At 36.3% G+C, this 22,189-nt stretch overlaps 1 protein-coding gene across 1 annotated transcript; it reads right to left on the minus strand.

Moving 5' to 3' along the window:
* Positions 1-270: 270 nt before the first annotated feature.
* On the minus strand, positions 271-4,453 carry LOC145583082 (protein MODIFYING WALL LIGNIN-2-like). Its single transcript, XM_081640210.1, has 3 exons — positions 3,989-4,453; positions 3,686-3,897; positions 271-553 (listed from the first exon to the last, which is right to left on the minus strand). Exons 1-3 carry the CDS (start codon positions 4,094-4,096, stop codon positions 331-333), a joined length of 543 nt encoding a protein of 180 aa, XP_081496336.1. The 5' UTR covers positions 4,097-4,453; the 3' UTR covers positions 271-330.
* Positions 4,454-22,189: the final 17,736 nt, after the last annotated feature.

Genomic DNA, 22,189 nt, shown 5'->3' on the forward strand with positions numbered 1-22,189 from the left:
AAGTCATGACACACAAAATTATTGAAAATCAAACATGTACAAAGACTAATATAATCTAATCGGAAAAAAGGGAAATTAACCAACTTTCTTTGAAACTGAAACTCAAGAGAGAAAAGAAGTGAGAAATAAAGTATAGGCTAAGAAACTTCTCCTCAAATATATACACTTCAAATAATAGGAGAAAAAAATACAGTATATAGCTAAATAAATGCTAACAGCAAACTGAATCCTATATATTATACAAATTATATATTTTAGAAATATGCTTTGCACATAATTAGTTGAATTAAATTTTGAAATTATCTAAATTTTGCTTGGGAATGCACCTTTTTAAGCCTTTTCAATAGATAAGACTTGATATTGTTTCCTTAATGTTGCAATTGCAGATGCTAAAGTGCATCCCAAGGTAATAAGAACCGAAATAGATGCACCAAGAAAAACTCTATCTTTTACAATATAACATTCCCCATTTAGCCATCCTTTTCCATAAGGCTGCCTTCTATTCATGCTTGTTGCTGTGCTAATTAATATTATTGAAATTCCAAAGGTGATCCTGTTACAAAGTAGTTAATCTACATCACTTTCTTGTGAATTAACATAAACGATTATCGACGATTAATTAATCAAACATAAAAGTAACGATAAAAAGTAAATTTTTAGACGTATGAAAAAGAAAAAAAAAACACCAAGGTGTTGTTTGTTTGACATAGAAAATAAAAATCTGTAGGAATTAGAAATTTTTTAACGATGTTTGGTTGACAAATTTATGGGAAGTAGGCATTCTTAGGACTTTTTCCCATGATTATTAATTAAAAATTATACATGGGAATATAAATTTCCAATGTTGCACTTCTTATAAAAGGTAATGCAAATAATATTCAATATAACTAAGTTAAGAAAATTACTCACTTTAAATTATAAATAAATCTCCGTTCTTTTAAGTTCTTTTCATTGTTGTCCCTTTTAATTTCTAATAATTGTCAATAGTGAAAATTGAACCTCCAACGGTCCAACCTCATGGTCGGATGATGCTTTCTTTTTCAATAGGCCAATCTTAATTTGGTTATACTTCATTATATACTCCATACACATATATCTATTGGAAAAGACATTATTATATAGCAAATAACTAAAAGGTCATTTATAGTTAAATTTATGTTCAAGACTATTTTTTTCCAAGACAACAACTTAGCTCTTTATTCAATTTTTGTGACAGAGTACAACAATGTACTGGTAGAAATAATTTAGATGTAAATTTATTTTAATAAGTACTCCCTATGAAAAAGTGTATATTTGGATCATAATCCTTCACGAGTAACCTGGACCTATGTTAGGAAGTTAGATTTTGGAGCGTAATCTATTGAGTGACACTCTACTTTTGAATAATTAAGTAGAGTGACCTGATATGTGTTTTTTATGGCTAACTCAAGACCTGTTCTGATTTACTGAATTGTGATGAATTGAACTGAATTGAACTGAACTGATTGGAGCTAAAGTGAACAGAGCTGAACTGAATTGAATTATTATGAGAGAAGGAAATTAGGAACTGAACTGATTGGAGCTGAACTGAACTGAAATTAAGCCGAAGAGAACAGACCCTTAGCCACAAAATGACTAAATTTTAACGATTATAACAATATTACTAATTCCCCTAGTTAACTCCACACCACCACATAGGCCCGCCACCTAACTCAACGAAATCACATCACCGTCCCTTAGCCACCATCATCATTACCTTCCAACAACCACTAGTGCCTAGCTACTACCCCCACCTCCAACCCAACCCCGAAAACCTCCGCCTTCTTTTTCCCTACCCCGAAACTACCCCTTTACCTTTCCCCATCCTGAAAATAGCCCTCTCCGATTTCCCAAGTCTTGAAAACTAACCATATCCCCTTCCACAGTCTTAAAACCACCGCCCCTCCCAAAACCTACCCTCGAAATTATCGCCTCTCTTCTTTCTCTCCCTCTCATATATCTCCCCAGGCCCACCCCAAAACCATCACCCCTCTCCAATTTCAGTGTCGACGATCAGGGAAGGCGGGAAAGCGACCGGGATGGGGAAGGGGAAGGGGTAAAGGTTTAGTGGTGGTTTAGCGGAAGAGGAAAGGGTATATGATTTACTAACTAAGGGTTCACCATTAAATTATGAAGGTTGGCCAAAAAACATATTAAATGACACTATACTTAATTATTTAAAAGAAGAGGGTCACACAGTAAAATGTAAATTGTCTTCCATATAGAATTTTCAATTCTTAGAGGCTATCAAGTAGAATTTTCAAAGTTTTTTTAAAATATATGATTAGGTATAAATTAAACTTCCTAAATTTTTTTACAGTATTTTTTGGAAAAATTGCAAAAAAAAACCACCTCTTATAACACTTTTTTGGTAAAAAAAAAAAAAAAAAAAAACCTTATATAAATTTTCTTGTGAAACCACACCTAGAACCGCTTTTTTTTTTTTTTCCCTATGCGAAATAACACCTTAACCTGGTTTCTAATGTTTGACTTGGTTTTCCTGCGTTGACTTTTGCATGTGTGAGTCACGTGATCTCATAAAACCACCTTCCTTTATATTTTTCCCCTTTCCCTCACCAACACCACCTCACCGCCACCACCACCTCATTGCCACCCCCGCCAACACCACCTCACCGCCGCCACCACCTCACTGCCACCATCACCAACACCATCTCACCCAATAAATCTACTCCCATGAAAATTCCAACCTGGTTAATTTACCCCCATCCACCCAAAAACCCACCCACCTCCTCACTCCCTTCCTCCATGGAAGCCAATATTGCAAGCACATAAAAAAAAATAAAAAAATAAAAATAAAAATAAAAAAATCAAAGACCGTATTGGTGGCATAATAAAAACATTGGCCCCTCGAAATTACTGCTAATTTCATCATAAACACATTGGTGGGCATCAGTCCCAAAATAGTAACCTAAATTTTCAATTACAAACCCTATTTATTAAATCTTTGAAAACCTAACAAAATTAAAAAGCAATTTCATTTATTAAACAACTTACTAGCCTCGCAATTTGAGCTCAACTATGGAGTTCAATTGAGAGTAATTAAGGTTTGGTTGGAAGAAATAAAGGAGAGAGAAAGTTCAATTGGAGGGAACAAGGGGGAAATATTAAGAAAGAGGGGCTTTAACCAAACCACATGTGACTCAGGTGAGGGTCAATGCTTGAAAACCAAAGTCAAACACCGGAAATTAGGTTAAGATGTTACTTTGCACACAAAAAAAATAAAAAAATAAAGTGGATTTAGGTGTGTTTTCACAAGAAAATTTTTATAAGGTGTTCTTTAAAAAAAAAAAAGTATTATAAAAGATGGTTTTTTTTCGTATTTTTTCCTATTTTTTTGGAACATAACCCTAAGTTTAACATAAGGGATCATCATGGACAAGGCAAAATAGAGTAGTGTATTAGATTGTTAGAGATGAAATTGAAAAAAAAATTTGAGTCTTTAATTTTTTAATATTTTTGTTAAAATTACAAAGTAATGTGATGTAATGGTATGGATTAGTCAAATTTAATGAAAAAAGTTATCTCATTTATTTCATTATCAATATTGTTTTCTCTTATTTCATTATCAATATTTAAAATTATCTCATTTATTTCTCTTATTTCATTATCAATATTTTTTTAAGAAGAGTAATGTATTTTCGCTTACCAGGAAATAAGTACGAGTATGGTAGCAACATTCAGCCTTGTAAAAAAACAGCATGATCTTCTTTCCTTTGAATCTGACCAATATCTTACAAAAATGATGAAGTTTCCTATGATTTGAGCATTTGTAAAACATATCAAAGCTGCTGTTCCAAACCAAAAAGCTTCGTTTTCTGGTAATTCACACAATTTCCCATCTATTTTCACATCCTCAACCTGCTCATCAAACAAACAGATAAATCAGTTACAGTTAAAGATCAAAAAAGAATGGAAAATTTGATGAATGATCGTTGTCGAGTCGTCGTACCTTTGACTTCTTGAACTCGGCAAGGATGCAGAAAACAAATGCAAGAAGAGCAAGAGATAATATGGTACATAGTAATAATGAATATGTCAAAATGTGTATTTTTTCCATATGGGTATGAAGCAATATAATTGGGTTTCCTCTGTTTTTTCTTTTAAAAGGGTGAATAAAAACAGAGCATTGATCAGTTGAGAGAGATAGAATTGTGCTATTGTGAATGTAGGATCGCCCTGAATCTACATATGGGCTATGAACTTAGGCCACGTGAGTACGTGACTGATGCATTGGTAGTGAACCACGTAAATTAATTATCTGTGTTGTGATTTGAATGTTTATTAAACTCAGATTATTGGATCAAAGTTGGTGTTTAGGGAATGTGGTGGTTGAATAATAGAGAGTAAGAGAGTTTCTTTGAAGCAAGAGTTGTTGGTTTCTTATCTGTTTGCTTACAATGAAATGTTAAGAGTTGGTTAAAGAAAAAAAAAATAGTAGTATTCCCAATCTTGTCGTCTTAGAAGAGTTTTGGAATAAGTATACTTTTGTTTACTTTATTGGTTGTGAAACCTTCATCATTGACAACAACTGATTCCAAAGTTGATTTTAAAACCGTGAATAAAGAAATAAAAGGACATTAGAATGGCAAAGAAATCCAAGAAGGGAAAGAAGCAAGGTAGTTATCACTTATGTCAATCGATATTGGAAGGTGGACTTGACGAGTCAAACTGAGTGATGAAATGGGCTAGAAGTGGTGTTGTATTATTGACTTTTCATATAGAAAACTTGAAAAATGGTATATGAATAAAATGGTAAAGGTATATGACCCTTAAATCTCGGAAGGTTATGCATAATTACTAAATGTTTTTTTTATTGAAAAATTGTCCGGAATAATCCTACCTCTGGCCCGTCCATTAAAAATAATCCCACCTATGGATTATTTTAAAATAATCTCACCTTTAACCCTCTTTCTTTTTTAATGGTCTCAACCGGTCAGTTGACTTGTAATACGTAGTATAATAGCAAGTTATCTGACACGTATCGGCACCCAATTAGTCCAAAATTTAAATTAAAAAAAAAAGTAAAAAAAAAAACATTAATTAATTTTATAAACCACAACCAGCCAAACCACCTCCCCTGCCACCGATCCCGCGCGCCCCGACCACCCTTGCCACGCACCGATCTCGTGCCCCGAACTCCCCTGCCACGCGTAGATTCCGCGCGTCGACCGCCCTTTGATCCAGGAATCTGGTTGTCCTACAAATCCAACCACCTCCCATCACCTCCATCCCGCTATACAAGCTTGTTGACCACCCCATCCCCGTATTCAAGCTCGCTAACCTCCCTCATCCCACGTCCCCCAATTTCAGCTTCACCGACATCCCCCATCCTCCTCCAGCCGCGCCAACCTCCCGGTCTCCCTCCGTCCGCGTCGACCTCCCCAGTCCCCTTATTCCAGCCTCGTCGAACTCCCCTGCCCTGATTCCACATCGAGCCCAATTTCGGAATTTGTTTGGTGGTTTTCAAAGGATCTTGAGTTAATGGGTTTTGGAATTGGGTTGGCTAGGTGGGATTCCGGTCAGCGATGCGGCGGTGGTTTCGGGTCTGGGTGGGATGGTGGTTCAATTCTAGGGTTTGCGTTTGGGCTAGGGATTGGGTTTGGGTGGTGGTGGGGATGGTGGGGCTTAGGTGGTGCTGGTTTTTTTATCCACTTTTTTTTAAAAAAATTTGACCAATTAAGTAGCTACATGTGTCAATTAAACTTTTTTTTAAAAAAAAACCTACATAACCGGTTCCAGGTAAAATGGGACCATTAAAAAAGATCGGGGGTCAAAGGCGGGATTATTTTTAGCGAATGGCTTAAAAGTGGGATTATTTCGGGCAATTTTTCATTTTTTTAAAGGGTATAAAGTTGAAATTAATGACATAAACACACGATAATCGATTAGCTTATAACTTTATATTTTTTTAAAAGAAGTTTATAACTTTATTTAGTACAAGCTAAGAGGCGCGTGTCCAATATAAGAAAATCTATGATGCTCAATTTATCTTCTTTTTTTTTTTTTTTTTTTTGGAAATTTTATGAGTGTTTTCCATGAATATTGTTCAAAGAAATCAAAATTCCACGATTACACTATTTTTTTATAAAATCTCCTTACATACCGTCCACATCATCTACCTTTTTTTTGGTAGAACAAAACCGCTAATTCAGGGTTTGTTTGGTATTGTTGTGGTTTTCTGTTTTTTGGTTTTTTGTTTTTTAAAGTATATGATATGTGTCCTATAATGAATCAAAATTTTATAAACTTATTAAAATCATGATATTTTTGAAAACTGACAACAGAAAAGTGGAAACACCTTTTTTTTGTTTCCTGTTTTTGGTTTTTGGTTTTCAAAAAAACAGAAAACTGAAAACCAAAACTGATGCCAAACAAGCCCTCAATAAGCGGTTTATCTTAGTAAAAAAAATAACCTTACAAAAAGTGTGGGTTTAATATAACATAAAACTGCTAATTGAATTAGCGGTTTTATGCAAGGTAAAACCGCTAATTCAATTAGCGGTTTTACCTTTAACTAGGAAAAAAAAAATCAAATTTTAAGAGGTTGGATGACATGGACAGTATGTAGAGTAATTAAGGAATTTTGAATTCTTTGAACCATATCCATGGAAATCAGTCAAATTTTATCCTCCTTATTCTAATAAAATAAATAAAAAATTTAGTGGGTTTAAAAATTGTTGATTATATACAAAACAAAAAAAAAAAAAAAAAAAAAAGTTTCCAAATTGAGCTCGAAACAGGAAAAAAAATAGCGTACATGATTCGTTTAGCATGTTATAAAATATTTTGGTTTGTGTGTCATTGTTTTTAAAGTCGAATTGAGTCTTTTACGCTATTTTTTTTCTTGTTTCGAGCTCAATTTGTTTCCTTAAGGTTCAAAATGACCCTCAAAACCTTTACGAGACATTTTTTGGAACACAAATAGAAAAAATTCACCGGCTCTGGTGAGAATGGTGGCTGGAAAACTCACTAAAGGTGCGCTTTGCACCCAAGTCATTAGTTTGTGGTGTTTTGACCACTAAGCAAAGAATAGAGTGCTGGGTGCACCCAAGCCATAGTTCAGAGTGTTGAGGCCAATTTTACCTTAAAGATATTACTGATCAAACATTAGCATTGACATACGTGCCCAAGAGAAGTGGAATACGGAGGGAGTACGTTGTAATATATTTAGGGTGTTAGCCCAAGTAATCTATGCTAATGTTTCTTTTAAAAAATTAACGTCAAGGGTCGTGTCTCATCAAGATTATTATCGGAAAAATGCTCCTTAATTCCCTTTTTATGATGGGCCACACATTACATTATAGCATCAAATTTACTATAAAAATGTACTTATGCAGCAAACTAATAGAGACATACGTATGATGTGTTTTATTCACCTAATTTTAAAATATCTAAACTTAATTTATCTTTTTAGTTGTAATTTGATCTTGATAACCCTTATTCGAACTTTTTTTCTTATATTTATCTTGTCTAAACTTAACTACGAGTTACTTATTTTGAAGGAAAATAAGGTGAATAGACCTACACCAAACATAATAGTGACGAAATTTTGATTTTTAACACCTAAAAAAACGCGAAAATGGTTTTAAACAACAAAAAAAAACTTTTATTTTAACACCATTGAAATTAAAAAAAAAAAAAAAAAAAAAAAAAGATTTTACCACCACTTAACAGCTACCGTCCAAATTTTCATTAAGTGGTGTCCATTGTGCCATATGTCGCCATATTATTAGTTTAAAAAGAAAAAAAAAACCATAAACCCTTAAACTAACCTCGCCACCCCATCCCCACCGCGAGCACCGTATCGCCACCATATCCTCACCCTTACCCTCCCGTTCCTAACCTAAAGCCACTGGAATATCTCCTCCTTCCCTTTCCCCCCTCCCTAAAACCGATGATCACTCCCCAACACCCCGTAATTTAAGGTTGTTCGTTTTTCAAGCAACCAAAAAAGGCCAACAAAAACTGCCACTTGCGGTCAAAATCGACCATTTTGGCCCGAGACCGGTCGATTTCGATGACCATTTTCAAGGGATTTGAAAAACGGTGGTCGTTTTTGGTGGCCCATGGGGAGAGCTGCCGGTTTTGGGGAGGGGGAAGGGGAGTGGGCGATGTTTTCGGTGGCTAGGGCTGGGAACGGGGCTGTTAGGGTTAGGGATTGGTGGCGGCGTGTTGCCGAAGGTGGGGCAGTAAGTGGGGGTGGGGTGACTGGGTTAGTTTTAGGTTTTTTTTTTTAATTTTTTAAAATCATTTTAGACCAATAATATGCTGACACGTAGACATTGTGACCCCATAACGAATTTCATCCATAAATCAGTGAAAAGCCAATTTTTTAAAAATTTTAATGGTGTTAAATTTTTTTTTGGTGGTGTTAAAATTCAAAATTTCTTAATAGTAATGTACTTTAATTTTTGGGTTTTTCTAAGTTATGCCCCTAAACTTGTTCGGTTTCTAAGTTGTGTCTATGTTTTTTTAAACGTGTAAGCTGTGCTCTCAAATTCACTAATTTTTATTTACAATAACCTTTGACGTTAACAATAACAATTTTTATTATTTTATTTTCTATTTTAAATTTTTTAAAAATGGTTAAACCAATTAGAACGGGACACGTGTCAAATTAATAACGTCACGCCACTATTGTTGATAAAATAACTTAACTTTCGTTAACGAATATGACAAGTATTGTTGATAAAATATCGTTAGGTGGAGGACACAACTTATAACATTAAAAAATCATGTATAGCTTATAAACCGAAAAATTTAGAGGGCATAACTTAGAAAAACCCTTACGGGGTGTTTGGATTGTGGGAATGGGAGTTTGGGGAAAAAAAAGATGTGAATGGGATTGGGAATTAATTGATGGTAATACATGAAAAATTGTCAATACCTTGTTTGGATAGTGGGTGGTAATATATAGGAAATAAATAACAATTTTACAAATATACCCTTACTAAGATTACTATTTCATTCTTTTTATTAATGGCAAAAATGTTATTTCACCCCTATTCTCATTCCCATCCCTTTATTATCTACCCTCCCTAGGTAATAAAATGGTGGGAATTCACCCATAAATAATCCCATTCCCAAACCACTTTTTATTCACATTCTCACCAAACAAACAAGGCATATTTTTTCAAGGGTGTTGTTAAACGTCGCTCACAAATTACATACTAACGCTCCCATTTTTATAAGGAATTTCCTTTTCTATCCCTAGCATATAATTACGGAGTTTCTACTCACGAGTTACACACTCTCTAACCTCATTCACTCTCATTTTATCTCTCTAGAAATTTAAATTTTGAAAAAAAAAAATTTAATCTGAAATTTAAATCTCAAAAAAAAAAAAAAAAAAAAAAAAAAACAACCACCTTACAACCACCACTTGAAGAACAAGGCAAAGGGATGGCTGATTCGAGGCGATTTAGGGTAACTTACGATAGTCGTGGGTTAGGCGGCGGCGGCGAACAGGTAAAAGAATTTGAAAAAAATAATAAATAACGAAATTGGGACTTCCACCCAAAAATTCCGGAAGACCCTTGGAGGATCTGCCTAGAATTTCCGGATTATTATTATTATTATTATTATTATTATTATTATTATTATTATTATTATTATTATTATTGTTATTAGCATGATTTTTATGATTATGTTTTTTTATTGTTGTGATTATGATTGTTGTTGTTGTTATTGTGATTATTATGTTATTAGTACATTATTTGTAATGTTATTTTTATATTTAGTAAATGTATAACGTTATTCTTATTATTTTGTTATTAGTACATTATTTGTAATGTTATTGTTATATCTAGTAATATTATTATTATTATTATTATTATTATTATTATTATTATTATTATTATTATTATTATTATTATTATTATTATTATTTATATTATTAGTCTTTTTTTTTGTTGAAACCTTATTATTCTTATTATTATTAGAAGTAGTATGTTATTATTAGTTTATTTTTGTAATTATGATTATTCTTTTTGCTATTGTGATTATTATGATTATGATTATATTTTAAAATTTGTGGTTGGTATGATTATTTTTGTGAGTTTGATAATTATTATTATTATTATTATTATTATTATTATTATTATTATTATTATTATTATTATTATTATTATTATTATTATTATTGTTAATGGTGTGATGGTATGAAATTAATTAATTTGAATAGTATTTTTTGTAGTCCAACTTTAAACAAGTAGTATTTTTGTAATTATTACTAAAATTGGATTTTGTACTTATTTTATGTAGATCGAGGGTTCAAGTGCTCGACATGCAATATCACGACGTCTGAATGCGTCTGTTAGGAGACAGTCATCTCGTTCAGCACCGTTTCAGCCCGAGCAGCAATACGGGTCTATTAGTGGTTGGTCGGGAGACCGACAATCTGGAAGTAGTCGACACATGTACTCTCCAGGTGGAGTACCTACATCTGACGAGGAAGACGAATTCTCGGCTAGTTATGCTGGTGACCGGGATGAAGAATCGGACCCTCAGGATTACCATATGGAATATAGGGGTCAGTTTGGGAGATTTGTTGGTAGTGGATCGAGTCAGCCTACTACCAGCTCTGCAGAGGCATGGTTAGTGCAGGAACCGATGTCGGGTGGTCTTGAGGATGGGACTGTTATCTCTAGTTTTGGTGGTCACGTGGCACGATATATATGAATCGAGCAGGACCGGAGTGTTTCGCGCTGTTTGAGTAGGTCAAAGTTGTGTTCTGACTTGGTTACGTGGCGAGGTTGTCAATCAGTGGAGAACCTCGAGGTGATTGATGGTAGTTGGTTGTCTCACTTGGCCGTTCTGATGTTTAAAAGACTTGATTGACCATTGATTTCTGCTTTTGTTGAGAGATGGCAGCCAGATACAAACACCTTTCGTATGCCATTTGGGGAGATTACGATCTTGTTGCACGACGTGTACAACATTCTTGGGTTACGTGTCCAAGGCAATATGGTCACCACTACTCCTAGCACGGACGTGTTACGGGACACGTGCTCGATTACCATGGATATGACTCCAGATGATTTGTCTGAGATTTATGGCACAAAGACGATTTGGCAGGGTAGTGGGGTGTTGACTGATAAGATTTTTGAGTCGACATTGGAGGTTGAGCGGGAGTTTAGTGATCAGTTTACTGGATACTTGTGGTTAGTGCTTGGAGGTACACTGTTTGTAGACAAGAGTGGTAACCGTACGCATCCTTCCTTCCTCCACGAGCTATGTTATATGGATGTCCCTATTAACGAGTACACTTGGGGAACATCTGCACTGGCTTACTTGTATCGGCAATTGGGCACGGCATCACGAAAAGGTGCTGATTCAATTGTTGGTTGTCTCATGCTTCTGCAAGCGTGGATTTACGAGTACTTTCCATGCTTTCGGGCACAACAGGGTACCTTGACCCGGGACCTTCTTATGCCTCGTGCGTCTGCTTGGGATGTTGGAGCGGGATGTCCTAGCAAGAATTTGGAGCGCTTGTTATCTTTTCGTACTAGAATTGATACGCTGACTGACCATGAGGTGAACTGGCTACCGTACGGAGTTGATCCTGCAATAGTAGTGCCCCCCACTTTATTCATTGGCTGCATCCAGTACCGTAACATCATTGAGTCGTACATGCCTGATAGAGTGGTGCAATAGCTTGGTTTTGTGCAAGGAATTCCCCGTGAGATCATCAGGCCAAAGAAGGCCAAGAGGCCGACTAACTTGAAGATGTACTGGGTACACTTCCCGATGACCGAGATGACAGATGTGATGTGGAAGAGGTTTGTCGCTGGGGTATCTCAGAGTGTAGTTTTAGGTGCCCTCACCAGGCTTAGTGTTGCAGCTCCTTCGGTTGCGCCTGGTTACATGTAGTGGTTGTACAGGTTTTCTCACCCTCGGGTATCTTCAGGTGCAGGAGTTACAAGCAACCTGCCTGATCGAACTAACACTGAATATGTAAGTCTCTATGCTTATTATAATATTAAGAATGAATTCTACTAATTGTTCTTTATATAATATGTTATTGTCTGATTTGCAATGGATGGGTCGGTCCATGGAGATTCACCAAAGAGCACTGGTTGAGTATCCTCACATGTCGAGTGAGACTCGGACAATAACTGAGCAGCTTGTATTCGATTGGAAGTAAAAAATGGGGCTTTAGATTAATTTGATTAGAAGTCGTGTTAGTGGTTTTAAACTTTTAATTACTTGTTTGAACTGGTTTATTTTTTTATTTTTTTTATTTGTCATGTAATGTAAAAACTGGACACTTTTAATTTTTATGTTTTGTTGCATGTCATGTTAGATTTTAACTAACTTAAAAGCAAGCACATTAAAAGTTATATTTCTAATTCTACTTTTCTTACAAATGTTCAAAGTCAGTGAATGAACATTACAAACTACCTAACCTGGTAACTCAAATCCTGCATCCTTTTTGTCTCGTTATGAAGTTCTTTCAAGCAATGTTGAGACACTTTGCCATTTATACGTGACAGTGGCAATTGTTTGTACATCTGACCAATTTTAGACCTTGATGCCTCCAACTCATTACAAATTTGTATGATTCGATTACCGATATGACAATGGACTCGGGCACATACGGTATCCAAAGAACCTGCCATTAATTCAAATTAGTAAATACATTTTAATTTTTTATTATAATTACAATTACGTAATAACGAAAACAACTAATACAGTAAAACAACTAACCTGTGGATGATTCAAACCACATTTTCACTGCTGAATGTTGGCTCTCAACTCTACAATTGGTGGTGTTACCAAAGTGAAGAACCTGGTTCGTCTAATATGTCACAAATTTCTCCTTATGACAAAGTCATGTTCTCTCAACATACTGAATCACTGCCGGATATCTTGCCCACCTCACTTTCATGGTAGCTAGAGCATGATCATACTCCGCCTGGGTTGTTGCATTCATGATTTTGTTCCATTTGCCATTTTTAAAACTGGCACCAACCTTCTTGCTTTTGAACATCCTCGTCACCTTAGCCTCCACGTCTTTGTTGATGTGCCATGTACAAAGTAAATATGACGTCCCTGGAAACACTTCTCTCAAAGCCGCACATAGCCCAAGTTCACGGTCTGACAAAAAAATACAGATGGCTCTTTATCAAACCCAATCAACTCCCTTAATCTCTACAACACCCACCGATAGCTAGCCGTGCACTCGTCGCGCATGAAAACATAACCAACTAGAAAATTCTGGTTTGTCGGTGTCACACCTACTATCTCAAAGAACGGCATCCCATATCGATTGGTCTTGTAAGTAGAATCCATACCTATGACATGTGGGTATGTGGGGAGTATGTTGACCATGATCGGGTGCACCATAAATGCATGTTGCAAGACGTCGAGATCATTGTTCATGACCTAGTAATACTTACTCTCTCTCGCCAGATGAAGAAATTGCTGAACAACTCCTCTTCCTTCGGAAATCTCCATCCTGAAGTCATTCCGGCAATTGTAAATGTGCCGGATGATTGGACGATCATCAGGAAATTGCTCTGAAATAGTTTCCATGATGTTACGGGGCGCAACCTTGGACTTTGTCATGTCACGCACAACCTATTATTCACCTGGACTCAATCCGCTCACTTTACGGTGACCCTCTTGGTACACAATCATTGGGTGGTTATGTGTCCCGGTGCGATCATTTTTCGCACAGATCTTCCAACTGTCAGTGCTGACTTCATAATACATCTTGATGTAGAATGGACAACCATTAGCTTTGGTTTTTGTTTCCTTCCGTATCGCGTTCTCCAAATCTCTCGGCTTGCTCCTCTATGACCGATCACATCGCAAATATCGATACGGCCGACCATCTCTGGTTTTGTTATAAGACGATTTCACCAAAATAAATCCCAAATTTATGGAAACACCATCAGCCCATGTAACTGCATCCTCAGATGTTGGAAATAACATATCCGTGACAAAATTCCATTATAATTCACACCGTCACCGCCGTCTTCAAATTCCATATCCTATACAAATTAAACAAAACAATGGTTTATGTCATTATGTTATTTTTTATAATATTAATAATAATATTTATAAAACAATATTAAAACTAATAATATTACTAACATTAATAACTAATACTTATAACAACAATCATAACAGCAACAACAATAATCACCACCAACAATAATAACAACAATTACAAAACAATAATACTCTAATAATAATTAAAAATTGATAATAATAATAATAATAATAATAATAATAATAATAATAATAATAATAATAATAATAATAATAATAATAATAATAACAATGTAGGCACATAAATTTTATACAAGTGCCACATTGGATATTATACGGATCAAAGTCAAAGTATTGACTCATGTTTATTTGACTTTAATTAGAATTAATTATTTTGGGTCAAATAACTTAAATTAGCCCATTTTAATTAGTGTTATATTATTGTCATCAAGCCCAACTCCAATGTATACATCTAACCCTAATCCTAGGGGTGTCTTTACCCTATAAATAGGAGCTCTCTATTTCATTTGAAAAGGAGGAGAAAAACCTAGAGAAAGGAAAAACCTAAAAAGAGAGAGAAAACAAAGAGATTCAAAATATAGAGAAAACTTCTCATCAAATACTCTAAACTTCTCCAAAGAAATCCTCTCAAAACCTAGAGGAAGAACAACAAGCATTCGACGTGTTGTTCTACTCTAAAAGATCACCCGTGGAAGAGATCAAGCCTCGACGGCCCTCAACACGAAAGAAAGAAGGAATTCAAATCATCAAGAACACCAGTTCAATCTCTACATCTAATAGTCATTGATTGAGATCAAGCCTCGTTGGCCCTCAATCAAGAATTCAAGTCAAAGGTCTACATCAACAATAAGTCAAAGTTCTGCATCAAATCTTCAATCGAGATCAAGCCTCGTCGGCCCTCGTGAATTACGTCAAAGTCAAAGTGGAGATCGAATCAGAGGAGAAAATTAGAGATTGTACCCTGTAGACACCCAAATGTGTCTCCCCAAAACTAAACCCAATGATGAATACCTTTCATGTCATTTGATTATCGAACAAAGCGAAAGTGTGAAAAGTCTAGTGATGAGGATTGTAGGGAATATTTCAAGCATTACCTCAAACTTGAACCCCACTGTGATCATACACTAAAGTACGGTGGCGTCCAAAGGGAAAGAAGATAGAGCAAAAGAGTCGCCAACAAGTTTTAGGAACTTGTAAACCGTTCACGAGGTGAAGGTTACACCCCTTAACGATCCAAGAGATCGTCAACTCCAATAGGTCTGGAACCATGACTGGTAGTTCGGGGATGAAGGTACAAATCCAACCTAAAAGAGATTGAACCTGCCCTAATAATAGGCCTCTACTTTATTCTGATCGTATTCATGTGCGCTTTCTGACTAACATACAATCAATAGGATTAACCCTAAACCTATTTATCTATGTTGGTTGAATATTAATGCAGAAATAAAATTATTATTGGCGATCACTTGAATCATAATCATATTAGCCCTAAACAAGATTATTAATTATCTTATTAAGCGTGATTAAAAGTACAAATTCCCTTTAACATACATAAAAGGTGTGATCAAGCAATAACAATATATATCAAGCAACATAATAATCATTAAAATTAATAATAATTATAAAAATAATCATGTTAAAGCATAATAGCAAGATCCTAGGCATGATACTAACAAGATTAATAACAAACCCTAGCATGTCACTAAGCAATAAAAATCAAAGCTTTAACCCTAACATGATACTAACATGCTATTAGGAAAGAAAATAGGAAGCATCGCAATTGTCATATTTGATATTAAAGTTACACTAATCATGATACTAGGAAGATCAAAACACCCTAACATGACGCTAGGAATCATAATAACAACCTAGACATGATTTCTATATCATAATATCAATAAAATCAATTAAAAAACTTACTTGGATGCCTCGTATCTCTTTCTAATAACAAAATACACACGTTAGTAACTTCAAGGAAAATAATAAAATCAAACAATTAAATTAAATAATTGTAAGAGAGATTTGGGACCAAACCCTCAGAAATTAAAACCTTTCACGTCTAGGGCGAAGGCAACTTCGAATTAGGCTAGGTGTGTCTAGATCTTGTGAATGCGGAATTTTGTATGCAAAAACTAGTTTAGAAAAGAGACAGAGAATCAAGAAATTCTTGATGAGAGTTGATGATAGAGAGAATTTGATGAGAAAGATTGATGAGAATTGATGATTGAAAACAGAATTTTAAGAGACTATTTATAGAGAAAATCAGTCGGGTGGATAAAAAAAACAAATCAGAGTTTCGACGAGAATAAAACTCGATTAGCGCCAGACGCTATTCATTAGCGCCAGACGCTTTTCATTAGCGCCCGGCGCTGAAGTTTAGCGCCAGGCGCCAAGCCTTAGCGCCAAGCGCTAATGCTTGTCGTCATGCGCTAATAATCAGTTTCACGCGTTTTTGTTTTTATCATATCTTTTGATTCGGAAGTCCTAATAAGACATATAATATGTCGTTAGAAAGCTCTTGAAGTCTACTTTCTAACCCAATTAAAATCAGATTAAAATATTTTGTACATAAAACGATATGGCCGAAATAGTAGGAAGGGTGTCAGTTTTGGATAGAGTTTCATATCTCATTCATATTTTTTTTTGTTATAAATCGGATTTAATATTATAATATATCATTGGAAAGATAATTTCAAGATCTATCCAACCATATAAAATTTGGATAAATATTGTGAGGCACGAAAATAAAATGTAAATATATTCCACTTCGTACAAAACAAGGATTCTAAAAAGGAGTTGTTTTATTCAATTTCAAACTCTTTGAAACATAATTATCAATCCTAACTCCATTAGGATTTAAAAGAACCTTCTAGAGTATTCTAGAAGACTATAATCAATCCTAATAGCTTTAGGAATGATAATTAATAATAGGCCCTCCTCTAGATCGTTGGGCCGTAGGTAAAAACCAAACTGGGCCTAGTTTAGTATTTTGGCAATAACTTCCTCATTATTCATCGGAATTGGGCTTATAATATATCGTTGAAAAGGTCTTTTCAAGCCCATCCAACTACACTATTATTGGAACCTTATCATGGACCAAACTAAACTGGAATGCACGTTTTTTATAAATAAGGTAAGAAAAGAAATATTTTCAAAAATAGAAAGAAGAGATATTTTAATAAAAACATCCTCATCACTAGACTTTTCACACTTTCGCTTTGTTCGATAATTGTAGACACCTAAAAATGTCTCCCCAAAACCAAACCCGATGATAAATAACCTTTCACCGCCACTATTGGTCAGGTTTAATATTTAATCCCGAGAGTGCTTAAAAAATCGTATTTTATTAAATTCATATTTTTGAAAGGTCTATGGATTAGTCTTGATGTTTGGTAAAAGCATAGTTTTGATTTTAGCCCAAGCTTATTAATTAATTTTAAGCCCAAACCTTTTTATTTTATTATTTTATTATTTATTTTTGGCTCAAACATTTTATTTTATTATTTTATTATTTTAGCCCGAATAATAAAAATCAGGAAAAAGCCCGAAATTATCAATCGGCACTTAAAAAGCCGAAAGAAATTAGGGTTAAAAATGGATTTAGACGGAAAAATGGACTGGAACTGACCGTGTCACGGGAACCCTTCCCGTCTGACGGTGGGACTTCCCGTGACACGGGAGGTCTGCCGTGACACGGGATGTTCCGTGTCCTTTCCGCGTAAACCCTTAACGCGTTTTTCATTCCGTTTTCTGAAAATTTCCCGCGTCACTCCAAAACTGTACCGTGTCACGGGATACTTTTTTAGGGTTTTTAATATTTTAGGGTTCCGTGTGCTCCCTCAGCACATTTTCCCTATAAATACCCCCTCATTTCTGATGTACGGGGCAACCAGAATTTTATTAACCTAAACACTAGCCTACCCTTTTCACTTCAAAATTCCTTCTTCAAGCACTCAAAGGAGTCCATATTTTACTCGAGGTTCTGTCCTTAAGCCAAGGCGTGAAAGGTAGAATCGTTTGAGGGTTTGGCCCCAAAATCAACTTTAGTTTTATTTAATTTAATTTAGTTATTGTTTTATTATTTCCTTGAAGTTACTAACTCGTTTATTATTTTGTAGTTGCAAGCAAACAGATTCAAAGTAAGGATCATGCTCTTTTTATTTTTATTATTATTATTTTTCTAACGATTTTATGTTGTTGGAATTGTGATTAAATTGGTTTTTATATTAATATTGATTCTTATATTTATTTTGATCACCATATTGTATGTTTAAAGGGGATATGTAATTGAAAATCACGACTAATAAGATAATTTGGACAACCGGTTTAGGATCCTTTTAATCTTAATATTAATTGAAGTGATCACCAAATTTTTAGAATTATGTGTGCATTAATATTGAACCAATTTAGTTAAATAATAGTTTGGAGCGAATTGAATTATTGTTTGTATGCCTTTGAGATCACAGGAATGCTTTTTCAATATAAGAATCGAGTAGAGGCCAATACGGGCGAATGTGACTCCATGACTCACTTCGTACCATCATCCCCGATCCTTCTTTCGTGGTTCCGAACCATATGGAGTTAGTAATCTCATGGATTATGAATGGGGTGTACCTTCACGGGTCAATCGTTGTTGCCTATCGTTGTCCCTTTATCGTGGTTGCCTTTTATGATCCGTGACCGGTTTACAAGTTCCTTAAAAACTTGTTGGCGGCTCCCTACTTTATTTGTCCCTAATCGTATTATGTCAATTCCCACTTCCTAAGAGTGCCAAGCATATTCACACATGCTTTTAACGTAGGCGCACTTCAAACGACGCCTACAATTTGGCGACTCCACTGGGGATGATTCTTAATTATTTATCGATTTGAGTGATCGGTATTTAATTAAGATGAGTGGATGAGACTTGAAAGATTCTTGAAAAAATATTCCTGTGATTAATTTGGCATTTTTGCATCTGCATAGACGTTTTAACGTCGCACTCAGGTCTGTCCCGTAAGAAAAATTGGATAACTTGATTGCGCGCAAAAGCAAACAGGGCACCAGTCAGATTTTCTGACTGCCGTGTCACGGTACAGTGTACCGTCTGACGGTACACTGTACCGTGACACGGGAATTTCTGCCGTGTCACGGACGGTACACTGTACCGTGACACGGGAATTTCTGCCGTGTCACGGCAGTCCTAAAATCAGTCCGGTGGCTTATTTTCTTTTCTCACAGTCGACTTCCTTCGATTTTTCTGAAAAAACGTATGTGTTCTACATGCGTCTTAGCCCCGGGGGATTTAAGCTCTATCAACCCAAAAACGCTCATGGCAATAAGGGTTCATCCGAGTTATTAAATCCATCCAAACCATGGAGTCGAGTTCGATTTCATCACGAACTCGCGGAGCCGCCTGTTGGCATACACCCTCAAGGGAGGCTGCCTTGCTAACGCGTCCAAACTCTTAACCATGGTACCCTTTTGACACCCAAAGCTAGACCAATAGTTGAACATAGATCTTGACTCTAGGTTGCGAACTTTTTTTTACATCATCGTGCCTAAATGCTATGTGTTTGTTTGGTGCTAACCTCATGTGTTTGCTCTTTTGTTTAACCCATGACCGAGGGTTTTTATTCTCACATAATAATTAGTACGGACTTAAAATCGATTAAAATCTGAAAAAATCACAAAACTGACCTGGAACTGCGCACCGTGTCACGGCATGTTCTGCCGTGTCACGGTGAACAGTGCCGTGACACGGGAAAGTCTACCGTCTGACGGTAGACTGCACCGTGTCACGACAGTCTGCACCGTGACACGGTGCCCAGGAAAGTGTCCTGTCAGTCTTTTTTCTCGATTTTTGTGTCCAGTATTGAGTCGTGTCTAGCTATACGGTCAAAACACGCGTCTATAACCTCACCTAATCACTCACATATTATGTCCACACACTTTTTTATAGTCATGCACCACTTTTGACCGTATTTTAGGGAAGTTTCGTTTTTTGTGTCGTTTTTTTTTTCGGAGTAAGTCGGATGGTATCCTCCCATGTTTTCTTTTTTTTTTTTAATAAGTAGAGCTTCAATAAAATAAAAAAAAAAAAAATTTTAATCCGGATAGGTTAAGGTCAAGTTTGGTCATTAAAGGTGTGTTTGTTTCGGTGTCACAACGCTTGGGCAAGAAGCAAGGGTAGATTGTTACGGTTCGAGTCCATACCTCAACAAGCTCTTATACCAAAGAGGCGTACATTGAAACCACCTTTGTCATCTCCACAAGATCCGTCTCCAGTCTACTTTCAACCAATGGCCACTAAGGAAGACATCGAGAACCTCAACAGGACAATCGAAAGACTGTCTGACATGATGCAGACACTCACTACTAGAGTCAGCACTGTAGAGCAAGACAAGCAAAACAGTGTCACTACTGCTGCGATGGACAAGATCAAGGAACAAATGAGCAAGATTTCCGAAGAGTTCACTTATGTGGAACAACCTATCACCTCCTCGTCCATAAGAGAGAAACTTCCTGAGAAGTTTTCCACTGCTGATATTCCCAAGTTCAAGCCTACTGATAATCCACTTTTCCATTTGAAGGCTTTTTCTGCAACTATGGCTCTTAAGGGAGTAGATGTGACACTCTTCCCTACGGTGTTTCCTCTTTCCTTAGAGCATGCCTGTCAACAGTGGTTCTATTCTCTGGAATCCAAGCATGTCGCGACCTGGGAAGATGTTGCTGAAAGCTTTATGAATCGGTACAAGTGTAACATCCAAGCCAAGACTTCTGAACGTGAACTCTCCATTCTCAAACAGAAAGAGAATGAAGGCTTCACCACTTACTTAAGCAGGTGGAGAGAAACAGCTGCGCTCTTGGTGGATCCTCCCAAGGAGAAGGAAATGGTTCGCTTGTTCATTGCCAATCTGACTCATAAGTACAAGCAACACCTGAAGTTTCTGCCTCTAAGTACCTTTGAAGCTGTATACGATATTGGAATCAATATCGAAGACGAACTGATGAAGTCAGTTGGTAGCAACAATAACAACAGCACTTGGAAAAACAAGAAGAACGACACTCCTTCTTCTTCATCTTCTAAGCCCAATAATGCTACCAACAATATCAACATCAATGATGTGCTAGCCCTTAATGCTCCTCCTCAAAGATTTCAAAGGCAAAGGAGGGTTTATACGCCTTTGGGAATGACTTATGATGCTACTTATGACCGTCTTCATGGTCAGGGACTGATTATGCCAATCGAACCATTTCCAGAACCTCGACCTGAGAATAGGACCGCTAACTATGACCCCAATGCTTATTGCAAGTATCATCAAGGCAAGGGTCATAACACTGAGAAGTGTTGGAGGCTGAAAGACGCAATCCAAGACCTGATTGATGCTAACCAACTTCCTGTCCCTTCAGAGGGCAAGAAGCCTAACATTCAAACAGGTCCTCTTTCTGATGCTCTGGCTATCATGGGAGATGAAGTCTCTTTTGATCCGTCAATACTCATTCAATCTGTGAATGAACCTCTGCCGGAAGTTGTGTTTATCTCAAGCACTGAAGAAGTGAATGGGATCTGGGATAGCGATGATGAAGACGTCTATCTCAAAGACATAGCCTGTTCATCTCTCGGCACCAGTGAAGATGTTTGGGGGGACCTTGAGGTCAAGGTTCTCACCAGAAGTGGACGGTTGCAACAACCTAACCCACCTCCACCTCCACCACAATCAAATCCGATAGTTGATCCCATCGACCCTGCGAATAGCGATGTGGTCAAACATCTGCAAAAGACCAAGGTGGAGATGAATGTATGGAAGCTTTTGGCCACTTCCCACGAGTATCGAAAGGCTGTAATGAATGCTCTGGTGAAGATAGGAGTTGATGATGACATGACTCCTCAAGGGTTGGTCAACTTTCTCACTACTGAACTGCCGAGTACTAGCAATCTGATTTCCTTTTCTGATAAGGATCTACCCCCGGAAGGGGACCAACATAATAAGGCCTTACACCTCACTGTAGTGTGTAGGCAGATGAATGTTCCTATGAGCTTGGTTGATAATGGTTCTGCAATCAATGTGTGCCCACTCCGTACTGCAAGGAAGTTGGGTATAAAGAATGAAGAGTTGATTCCCTCCACTCAAGGGATTCGAGCTTACGA

This window comes from Chenopodium album, chromosome 2 (genome assembly GCF_948465745.1).
Source record: "Chenopodium album chromosome 2, dcCheAlbu1.1, whole genome shotgun sequence".
Taxonomy (NCBI): Eukaryota; Viridiplantae; Streptophyta; class Magnoliopsida; order Caryophyllales; family Amaranthaceae; genus Chenopodium; species Chenopodium album.

Coding starts and splice junctions, on each gene's coding strand:
- LOC145583082 (XM_081640210.1), bottom strand. CDS start 4,096: ATGGAAAAAATACACATTTTGACATATTCATTATTACTATGTACCATA. Junction 3,898..3,988: donor CCGAGTTCAAGAAGTCAAAG/GTACGACGACTC, acceptor TTTGATGAGCAG/GTTGAGGATGTGAAAATAGA. Junction 554..3,685: donor ATACTCGTACTTATTTCCTG/GTAAGCGAAAAT, acceptor ACTTTGTAACAG/GATCACCTTTGGAATTTCAA.